This window comes from Solanum pennellii, chromosome 1 (genome assembly GCF_001406875.1).
Source record: "Solanum pennellii chromosome 1, SPENNV200".
Classification (NCBI taxonomy): domain Eukaryota; kingdom Viridiplantae; phylum Streptophyta; class Magnoliopsida; order Solanales; family Solanaceae; genus Solanum; species Solanum pennellii.
This window is the reverse complement of record NC_028637.1, coordinates 88530086-88542323: the sequence shown is the minus strand read 5'-3', so window position 1 is coordinate 88542323 and position 12238 is coordinate 88530086. Positions and strand designations below refer to the sequence as shown.

Sequence of the window (12238 nt, the reverse complement as noted above, 5' to 3'; positions counted from 1 at the left end):
AATCTTCAATTCTTTTGTAATGAAATTTATATATTTGTAAACTACGTGATATGTACTATAAGTCACAATAATTGATAATTCAAAATGTTAAAAGGATCTATAAAAAACTTGCGATTAAAGAAAATCTTATTTGAGTCTTAAAATGCAAAAAGTATCACATTAAATAGGACGGAGAAAATATTATATACTATTTTCCCAAAAACTCCACCCAACAATCTGTCTAATCAACGCAATCCACGGTGAAAAAATTATTTAAATATACAACTTATAATATTATATTTTTTAAAGTTTTTTATTATTTGAGAAAACTTCATATATTTTTTTGGATACATTATTTTACATGATGTATCAATCGAATACATCATTTTACATGATGTATCGAAATGTGCGCAATGTCTTAAGATGTTGAGTGATGTAACTGAAATCAAGATGTGGTGTATTAAAGTGTTGACAAACGTATCTGAAATTAGAATGCGATGTATCAAGACGTTTTAAGACGCTAAGGAATTTTTATGATTTGAAAAAGAGTGGGGATATGATGTAATTAGCTCTTAATACTATGAGATTTGTGACATATCGATCACATATATGGATAAGATGTAATTAGCCCTTCACACTATGAGATCTATGATGTACCGATTGATATATCACTTTATGCGATGTAGCGAAACATACAGAATGTATCAGAACGTTGAGTGATGTATCTGAAATCGACACACAATGTATCGGAACGTTGAGTGATGTCTGAAACCAAGATGCGATGTATCGAGACATTTTGGAATGTATCCAAATTCAACTAATTTTAAGGGACTTTTGTGATTTTAAAAAGAGTATGCATAAAATGTAATCAACTCTTAACACTAGTATATTTGTGTAAAATTTCTAATCTTTATTTGTGCAATGGTGTACACGATTTGGAAAATTTTTTACTATATTAAAGAATTAAAATAAATCAGTTAAACTACGGGTGTACTGAGATTTGGTATTGTTCGATTTTATATATATATTTTAAATAATAATATTGAATTTTATTAAAAAAAAGTTTTAACAAAACAATGAAATCAAAGATTATATACATATATTTTTATATAAGCTTTTAAATATCAAAATTTTTATTTTAATTAATAATCGATTCAATCCGACCCACGAACATAACAAAATCTGATCCTATGCTTTGTAATGAATGAAATTTATGGACATACTCCTCCAAGAGTCTTTCACACATTCAAGAACCATCTCGCTTTACCAACAACAATAAGTTATCGAATTTTAATATTTTCAACTATTATAATTAAATTATACATGTACCAACTTTGATATTTGTTATAGTAGTATTTCTGACTTTATTTTATTTGTTCAGTTTTATTTTTATTTAAAATTGTATTAAAATTAATGTCAATTTTATTTGTTCAGTTTAAAATATCAAAAAACAATTTATTATCTAAGCTTTTAGTTTATTTTTGTTATTAATCATGGTTATTTTTTAAATATTAAATTTATCATATCCAAAAAATGAAATGATCGAAATTGTTATTCTATTTATTACTTTTTCTTAAAGAACACGTTGAGTCAAAAAAGCAAAAATGAACATGAATAGTCAATTGCTTAATTTCTCTACTTCACTACATAAATTAGTTCTGGCTAATTCATTAATTTCTCTATATATTAGGTATTAATTAGTTCCTTATCATTTTATATTAAAGTCAAAAATTGAGTACGCTCAACTTTATTACTGGTATTTAGGGGAAGACATATTTCGGCAAATCCAAAATTAGTTATTTTATTTTAACTATGAATTGAGTTTTTAATTTTAATTTTTGAATAATTGAAAAAGAAGGAAGCTGATGATCGGAACATGTCGAACGAAACTGACTGACTTATCTATCGCAAGTGTTAATAAAGAAGGAAGCTGACGATTGGAACAGAGCACTGCTAAAGAATTAGAATTGTTTCGTCTAAAATTATATAATGATTAGGATTATACTACCACTAGGATTAGATTATTTATAGTTGCATTATTATTATTATTATTGTGAGTGGTAATAATATGTATTATAGTAAGACTCTAGTTAATTTAAGACTCTATAATTCTCTTTTATATAAATTTTATATAAAAAGCTGGTAACTCAACATTATATTTATCACTACATCAATACCATCAATATAATCCTTCTAAATTTGAGATTTTTCCATGGATTTCTATAACAGTTATTATTATTATTATTATTTATTACTATTATTATTATTATTTCATCCGTGGTTAATTACTTGTCCACTTTTTTTTTAGTTATCTCTAATTATTTGTCTATTTTGACAAATCAAGAAAGAACAATTATTCATTTATTTATTATGTCCTCAATTAATTAATTCCAATAAATAGAACTTCTGAAAAACTTTAAATTTTTAATTCATCAACTTCATAATTAATAAAAGTATAATAATAAATTTATCATATCAATTATCATTTTCTTAATAGACTTATTAATTCAAAAAGTAAAAAGATAATTAGAAACACAGAGTATATTATTATTATCATTTATTCGAGTGGGAACCTTCCAGTATCGATTATCCACATTTCTCAACCATCTTTTGTTTCTTCACGAAATAAAATTATTTATTTTTCTCCATTCTTAAATGTTCCTCAAATCTCCACTCCACCTTCCATTGTTTGATTGTGTTTTTCATTATTTCTGTTATTAAAAGTATTTTTCATAAAATAAAAAGTATGATATGTATATATATTTTTTACAAAAATATTTACTGTTTCTTTTAAGAAAAAAAAAAATAACAGACATCCCATCAAATTAAGACAAATCCGTATTAAACACGACAGCCAAACTAGTGTTGTCCACCTACTATCTATTCAAACATTTACTTATCCTATTTAAAAATATTTATTTGATTATGTTTTCAACACATTCCTATTAGATATAGGTCTCTTCTTTTAGTCATGTGACAATTATTTATATAATGAATGACGATAAAATATGAACCCAAGAATCTTAATAATGGTTATACTTAATTGTGTAACTGTCTTATCTAAAACGAAATCGAAATGATTCATTCTTAAATGATTGATTAGTGTTTTGTCAAGAGGCAAGAGGACATTTCAGTTAAATTTGTCTTTTGAATTTCCAAAACAAATGAAATAAAGATGGACCCTTTGCTCTACTAGAAGGATTATACAGGTGGCCACCCTCAAGAAATCCCTTTATCAAAATCACTGTTATCACAGTAATCAACCGTCCTAACTCCTTTTTTCAACTAACCTAGAATTCGGTATTCAGACTCTTTAAAATGTCAATATTTAAGTATTAAATTTCTAAAAGGTAAATATATTTTTAGAGAATTTGCTACGAATAAAGCATTGAAAGTGAATAGTCTGTACAACTTATACCGCAGTCCTCAACAACCTATTTTTAAGTTTTAATTTATTTGTCTGGTTTGACTTAATACGAACTTTAACAAAGTAATTTTGAAATTTTGGTTAGAAAGACAAACAAATCAAAACCGACTATTATAATTTTATTTCTTTCAAAGCATGAATTCTCTCTATATATACTTGTACTCTTTGCTTCTTATTTCATTCAACTTATTCCTGTTTTTTTTTTCCTTACTCATTTGTATCCTTTGTTTTATTTCTCTGTTTTCCCCTGTCATGGCACCACCAAATGATCCAATTAACTCAATTCTCAATGTAACGAAAACTCATAAAGAGGACAACTTTTTTGAATTATCTAATGGAAAACTCATTGTTAAGAACATTCCATTACTCTTTGAAGTTCCAAGCAATGTTAGTTTCTCAAGCTTTTCATCAATTTGCCAAACAACCAGTGCTCCACTTCCCCTGTTCCGTCGCGCTCATTCAACGTCTTCCAATGGCGGATTCTTGGGATTCAAAAAAGATGATCCATCTCATCACTTGATGAATTCCTTGGGGAAATTCAACGACAGAAATTTCCTCAGCATTTTCAGGTTCAAAACTTGGTGGTCTACACAATGGGTGGGAAATTCTGGTTCTGATTTGCAAATGGAAACTCAATGGGTACTCTTAGATGTCCCTGAGATAAAATCTTATGTGATTATTATACCAATAATTGAAGGGAAATTCAGGTCTGCACTTCACCCTGGTACAAATGGTCATGTTCTTATTTGTGCTGAGAGTGGTTCTAGCCAAGTGAAAGCATCATCTTTTGGCGCGATCGCGTATGTTCATGTGTCTGATAATCCTTACATCTTGATGAAAGAAGCTTATACTTCTCTTAGAGTTTATCTAAATACCTTTAAGCTCTTGGAAGAGAAATCAGTTCCATCTCTTGTGGATAAATTTGGTTGGTGTACTTGGGATGCTTTTTATTTAACTGTTGAACCTGCAGGGGTTTGGCATGGAGTTAAAGAGTTTTCCCAAGGTGGGGTATCGCCGCGATTCCTTATTATTGATGATGGCTGGCAAAGTATCAATTTTGATCATCAAGAACCTCATGAGGATGCGAAAAATTTGGTTCTTGGTGGAACTCAAATGACTGCCAGGCTTCATAGGCTTGATGAAGGTGAGAAATTCAGGAAGTACAAAGATGGAGCCTTGTTAGGACCAAATCCTCCACTTTTTGACCTTAATAAGCCAAAGATGCTTATATCTAAGGCAATTGAGATTGAGCATGCAGAAAAGGCTCGCGACAAGGCGGTTCAGTCTGGAGTTACTGACTTGTCATTGTTTGAAATAAAGATTGAGAAACTGAAGAAGGAGTTGGATGAGATGCTTTGTGGAAACCAAGAAAACTCTCTTCAGCCTATGTGCAAGGATGGTGAAGAACTGGAATATAACTCCGAGGACTCGGGGATGAAAGCGTTTACTAGGGATTTGAGGACACATTTCAAAGGCCTGGATGATATTTATGTATGGCATGCCTTATGTGGTGCTTGGGGTGGTGTAAGGCCTGGAACTACCCACCTGAATTCCAAGATAATCGCGTGTAAACTTTCTCAGGGCCTAGATGGGACAATGGATGATCTTGCAGTGATCAAAATAGTAGAAGGTGGCATTGGACTTGTTCATCCTGATCAAGCTGATGACTTTTATGATTCAATGCATTCTTACCTCTCTGAAGTGGGAATTACAGGAGTTAAAGTCGACGTTATTCATGTAAGTCCTCATTTTTTTTTTTCATTTTACTTTATAAACACATTTTTTTAATTGGGATTTTTTCTTGCAGACACTAGAATATGTTAGCGAGGAATATAGTGGTCGAGTTGAACTTGCAAAGAAATATTACGATGGGCTATCGAAATCCCTAGCAAAGAACTTCAATGGTACTGGACTCATATCTAGTATGCAACAATGTAATGACTTCTTCTTCCTAGGAACAAAGCAAATCTCTATTGGAAGAGTTGGTAAGAATTTCTTACTGTCATTTTCATAATGTAAATTTATCAGGATATGTAGACACTAGTATAAAGTTGTTGGAGGACAAGGGGTCGTGTTGTGGAAGTAGCCTCTTGCAGAAATGTAGGGTAAGACTGCGGACAACAAACCCTTGAGGTACGGGGGTGCATAGTGGGAGCTTAGTGCACCAGACTGTCTTTTTTATGTAGATGCTAGTAATGTTTTTGTTGTTATTATAGGGGATGATTTTTGGTTCCAAGATCCAAATGGCGATCCGAATGGAGTGTACTGGCTACAAGGTGTTCATATGATTCATTGTGCCTACAACAGTATGTGGATGGGTCAGATTATTCAACCAGACTGGGACATGTTCCAATCTGATCATGTCTGTGCTAAGTTCCATGCTGGCTCCAGGGCAATCTGTGGAGGACCTGTTTATGTTAGTGACTCCTTGGGTGGCCATGATTTCGATCTTTTAACGAAGCTAGTTTACCCTGATGGCACCATTCCCAAGTGCCAATATTTTGCACTCCCCACTAGAGACTGCATCTTCAAGAATCCACTCTTTGATGGCAAAACCATACTCAAGATTTGGAATTTCAACGAGGTATGCCAACACACAAATGCTTCTAATCTGATTTAGCTTTGCCTATTTATACGTGTTCGTTAATGTTTTATCTATTTAAGCCCGGAACAAGACCTGAATTGGGATGATATTCATAGATCGCGTACTATTTTTAACAATAATTTGTGATTTTCTTCTTCTTGTGCATAGTATGGAGGAGTCATTGGTGCATTCAATTGCCAAGGAGCAGGTTGGGATCCAAAGGAGAAAAGAATCAAGGGATGCTCCAATTGCTACAAGCCAATGAAAGGATCAGTTCATGTCAATGACATCGAATGGGACCAACTCATCGCAGCATCTGAAATGGGCAAAGCGGAGGAATATGTTGTGTATCTCAACCAAGCTGAGGAATTGTTCTTAACAAAGTCTACATCAGACACAATTCCAATATCTCTTGAACCATCTACTTTCGAGATCTTTAGCTTTGTACCGATAAAACAGCTCAGCCACATTGCTAAATTTGGTCCAATTGGACTTACCAACATGTTCAATAGTGGAGGAGCCATACAAGGAGTTCAATATGGTGATGGTGCTAATTATGTAAGTGCAAAAGTTGAAGTTAAAGGTGGTGGGAATTTCTTAGCATACACAAATGTGTTGCCTAACAAGTGTTACTTGAATGGTACTGAAGTTGAGTTTAAGTGGTCTTCACAAGATGGCAAATTGATCATCAATCTTCCTTGGATTGAAGAGAACAATGGCATTTCTAATGTAAACTTTATTTTTTAGTGCACTAAGTTTTTGCTATGGCCTATGTGTTTCTTAATCAAGTATGTTTGACAATATAAAAAAGCTTAAGATAATTGTAAATTTGTAAGTTGTCATGTTTAGAGGAATAAAATATATGTTTGCGCCAAAGTAGAAAATATATAAGTAGATCACCAGTCAATCTATCTTTTTCACGCTTACACATAACTGGAGCATAGATTAGATGCCCAAACGAGGATGAACAGACTATGATATTATACAATCAACTCTGTAAAAGCTAGCTCATGAGGGAATATTGTCCAAATTCATATAAAGGGAAAAGGTACACGTACCCCCTAGACTATGACCGAAATCTCAAAGACATATCTTAACTAAACTAAGGTCCTATTACCCCTTGAACTCATTTTTTTTGGTAATTTCGTGCATCTTTTTGGCTTATGTGACATCCAAATATCTCTCACGCGCCTCAATTGCGTCGAGTCACAGAGTGTGTCACGTAAGACAAAAGGTGTACAAAATTACACCTTAATTTATCTAAGATATATCTCTGGAATTTCGATCATAATCTGGGGATGCTTGTGCCTTATACCTTCATATAAACAGAGAAAACGTGAGATTTTTATCCACCCTTACAATAATAACGGAAATTAAAGTGAAATCATCAAGTGTAGTTCCATATTAATTATTAATGTGTCAATCAATTAGAGAGTTAAATACACGATAGAAGGGTCTCTAATGTTCCCGAATCATAAACAGCGTTAGTAGGTAGAACAACTACTACAAATTTATGTAATTATTCTTAGAGATTGTTTTTTCTCTTTTTATCTTTCATTTATTTGCTTTTGATATAATATAAAAGTTTCTTCTTTTGGCCAATAAAGATAAGTGCTTTTTGAGGAGAAACACAAGTCATATTTATGAAAATTGCAAATTTCTGTTTCTAAAAAAAAAAGAAAAACACCTTGCATTTTTAATTCATAATTATAAGGAGAAATGTCTCTACCTTATTTATTCATTAATTTTTAATATAATTATAAAAAAACAACCTATTCAATTAATACGTATAGCAACTCACAACCTTTTGATTATGTAATCATGCATCTTATATGTATTAAAAAAAATATTTCATACTTTTAATACAATTAAATTATCATGTTAATATTATATCAATATTTAATATTTTCGCTGATTATATCCATGTATTTTATTGATTGAAAATTTTAATATATAATTTTATTTTAATAAAATAAAAATACAAACTTTAATTAAATTCTTTCATAATAGATTTTAAAAATAATTTCTCTCGATAAAATAACTTTAATAATAAATATTTATTGATATTTATCTTTTTTATATATATAATTCGACCGTCAAAACATTTTTTAAAATATTAATCAAACACAATTTTTTTAATTAAAAGGGATAATACTCAATTACCCCCCTAGCCTATACCCAAAATCCCTACGACACACCTTATCTTTGATGAGGTCCTATTACCCCCTCCAACTTTTTTTTTAAAGTATTTTATTACCCCTTGCGTGCCTACGTGGCAATAATCGTGATTTCACCCATGTAGGGCGCGTGAGTGCAGAGTGTGTGCAGAGTGAGTGCAGATTTTGGCTAACAATGACCAATAAAAGTTAGCCACGTGTCAAAGCAATTTGAAAAAAAATTCAAAAATAAATTTTATTGTTTCTCTCAAAAGCAAGTTCTTCTTCCTCTTTTCAAAAAATAACTCCATGTTCATGGTTCTTCATTTTTGAAGAAACTCCATCCATTATCATTCAAGTTAAATAGCTCCTTGAATTGAAAAGGTAAAGTAAAATTTAATATATTCTTTACATCTTTTTATGTCGATTATTAATTCGTATTTTTTTTGACAATGTTTATAAAGTTAGGGTTATGACAAAATTCGAGTTGAATAAGTTTTGACAATGTTTAAAATTAACTCCCAAAATCCAACATCGAAAATCAAATTTCAGTTGGAAATCTAATTTCTAACCTTTGAAATCGATCCCGTCCACACATGCAAGACTTTCCCTCTTTCTACTTCATCTACTTTTTGGTAAAATTAATTTGGAAAAGATAAAACGCCAGCTTTTCAAACTTGGGAAGTGTAAAGTTACTTTATCGAAAGCTGAAAAAGTGGGTCCCGGCGCGTGTTCAACAAACACTTCGACCTTGCAGATTATTATTGCCACGTAGGCACGCAAGGGGTAATAAATTACTTTAAAAAAAAGTTGGAGGGGGTAATAGGACCTCATCAAAGATAAAGTGTGTTGTAGGGATTTTGGGTATAGGCTAGGGGGGTAATTGAGTATTATCCCTAATTAAAAGCATCCAGAAATGCTTTAAAATGAATTGCCAAATATAAACTATTTATCAACAAAAAAAATAATTGAAAAAAGAAATATTTCCCAAAACGAGTAATTTCTAAGCGCTTAACCAAACATTCTCTTTTCAAGTCTCAAGTCTTATTCTACGATGTCACTCTTCAAAATACGTAGATATTTAATAATACATCCTATATTTTTCGTTGAACATTTGAATTTGCATCAAAAAATTCTATATTAGAAAATAAAATATTATCTAATAAAAGCAAATCTATATTTAAAAATTTTTAATTAAAAATTATTTACCGCTTCATTCCATCGCGAACCCTAATTAATAACGTTGTGAGTTAAAGTGTGAACATTAATACTAATATAATTGGTGAACATTATCTACTTACTATTTTCATTATCTTAAATTTGCCGACCAATTTCTAAAAACAAGTAACACAAGAAACTTAAATTTGTCCTAGCACGACACCAACTATCTTTGAACAACTTTTTCAAAGGTAATAAATTAAGACACATGTATATCATCCAACCATATTTTTGTTCCTAGTTTGTAGACAATCTACTAGCAAACAAAATAACTACTCAATCAATATATAACGATTTCTAATTTCTTGTCTATTTTTTAATTGATACATTTATTAAAAAAATAATGATTGATATAATAAATTTATTATTTTATTTTTATTAATTATAAAGTAAATGAAGTAAAAATTTTACGCTTTCAGAAAACTCTATCTTTTCAAAGTAATTAATTTGAATTTTGAATTAACCGTTGTGGCGGTTTGTCAATTGTCATTATACTAGTACTAGCTAGTTGGTCAAACTAAATTTAACAGCACTTCAATTAAACCGACTTTGAACCTCTCCTTTTACAAACATTAATTTCCTAATATGTGTTGATTTATAGCTGTTTATCTTGTAGAGGTGGAAAAATTATTTTTTAGAGATTTTTTTATTCAAATAAATTAAATTTAAGTAAAAGAAGAAGAAAATAATAAAGAAGACATATCAATCATATATATATTTATGACAAAAACAATATATATATGACAAGAACTATAAGGATACAACTAGAATTAAGACCGACACAAATAAGCCTAAACTTATATAAGCAAGATGAAAACTATTAACCTTCTATCCTAACATTAATTACTTATTCCTTAGATCATTTTTTCAAGACGAAACACTAAATAATAATTAATAGAATAATTTTGTAAAATAGCATGTCAATTTTTATTTTTGATAGATGTGTCAATTCCAAATATGACAATTAAAAATAAGGAAAAATGACAGTAATTCCACCTTTAAGTTTTTGTATTACCATTATCCCCTATTAGTTTTACTAATTTCCAAAATATCTTATTTTTCACGCATCAGATTAATGTATCAGCGTATCAAATTAATGTATCTCACGCATCAGAGTAATGTATCTTGCACATCAGATTAGTGTATCAGGTATAAAGTGTACATCAGAGTAGTGTATCATGTATAAAATATAATGTATCTTACTTAACGATTAATGTATCTCGTGCACCAAATTAATATATCAGAGCTTATATTATTGTATCAGTTTGAGGAATTTCTGTAATTAGAAACTTATAAGGGACAAATGGTCATTTTGCCTTAAAAATATGTGATTTATGTCCTTTGCCCTAAAAATAAATAGACGGAGTACTATCTTATAATTAAGTTCATGATCAAGTAGTTATAAATTTCTCTTTTTATAAATTTTGTTATATTTATACCTATTAAATACTTGATATTAAAAAATTGGTAATTTTGGACTTTTGAATCTCGCTTGCTTCACCAACAAATTCTACGGATCAAGGTCAAAAGTGATTAAACTTAAGTTTGGTTCATGGTAAAAATTTCAAAATCACTTTTTTTACTTGAGATTTGGGTAAGAGGTGGTCTTTGGGTGGTCGAATTAGGGCCCACCTAGTTCATTAATATACCTCTATTCAAGTACGCAATTAATGGCTAAAATTAGATTAATTCGATAACCTTAAATATTGATGGTCTTCAACTTTCGATTCTATTTGCACAGTTGACAAATTTTAAAAAGACAAAAACTAAAAAAAATCTTAAATTTGAATTTTGGGTCATGAAACAAATGGGGTCAAATAATGAATTATTTCTCTTGAATTGCATTTAAAATGATGACAAAATAATATTAACAAGTGGTTCAAAGACCAGCCATCTAAACAAACTTTCCCTAATTTTACTAAAGAATTTGATATTAATTTTATAGGAAGGACAAGATGTCTGAAATTTACTCCCACAAACAATATGTCAAAGTTTTAATCATTTTAACTATAGTTTGGTCCTGAGAAATATAACTGATACTTTGAACTCGTTGTTTGAAGTTAATTTGAAGCGATAAAAGTTATTTATAAACTTCGATTAAAATTTAACTAATTTTTATTTGTGCACTTTCTAAATCCTTAGATCATCTTCAATTCAACATCAAATTTTACATCAAGTTTAAAATTTGGTATAAAATTTGATGTCGCGAACTTCAACCCATACCAATTCACTGTTTGAATACTTTAATATTATTTCATTATACAAAACTTTTAATTAAACATTGTATAAATTGTATGTTTTAATTATATCTCTTGTATATTTAATTATTTTTTATGTAATATTTTTATAATATTAATGTTAGATATAAAATTTGGTTTTTTTATAAATTTTTTTCTATGTATGACTTCTTAAAAAAATTAAGAAGTGTTACATGATATATTAACTTCATATATTATAATACACAACATGATGATTGAAGATGAGCGTAATCTTAATGTATCAATTCAAGATACGTCTGAAGGTCCAATTTTGATCGTAGAAATATGACAATAGATAAAAATTATCAATTTACATAATTTTTGGCTTGATATAAGAAAATAAAGGACAACATTTATGGGAGCAATGTAGTGATCTTGAATATTTATCTAGACTTAAAATAATTTTTTTTTTGATTATGTAATGTTTATTTTATTGTATTTCATTAATAATTTCACTTTTATTTGTATTATTCATTATTATGTATAATGTATAATATTTGCTAGAAATCTATATTATTTAAAAATTATGATACAAAATAATTTTATATTAAACGGTTAGAAAAGGAAATAATATAAACTATATATGGTGAATGTTTCATAAATAATTTATTTTTTG

General features: G+C 29.5%; 1 protein-coding gene across 1 annotated transcript; it reads left to right on the top strand.

Annotated features, from left to right (window-relative positions):
• The first annotated feature begins 3541 nt into the window (after nt 1–3541).
• Nucleotides 3542–6866, top strand: LOC107029126 (stachyose synthase). Its single transcript, XM_015230448.2, has 4 exons — nt 3542–5143; nt 5214–5391; nt 5623–5990; nt 6159–6866. Exons 1-4 carry the CDS (start codon nt 3542–3544, stop codon nt 6735–6737), a joined length of 2727 nt encoding a protein of 908 aa, XP_015085934.2. The 3' UTR covers nt 6738–6866.
• Nucleotides 6867–12238: the final 5372 nt, after the last annotated feature.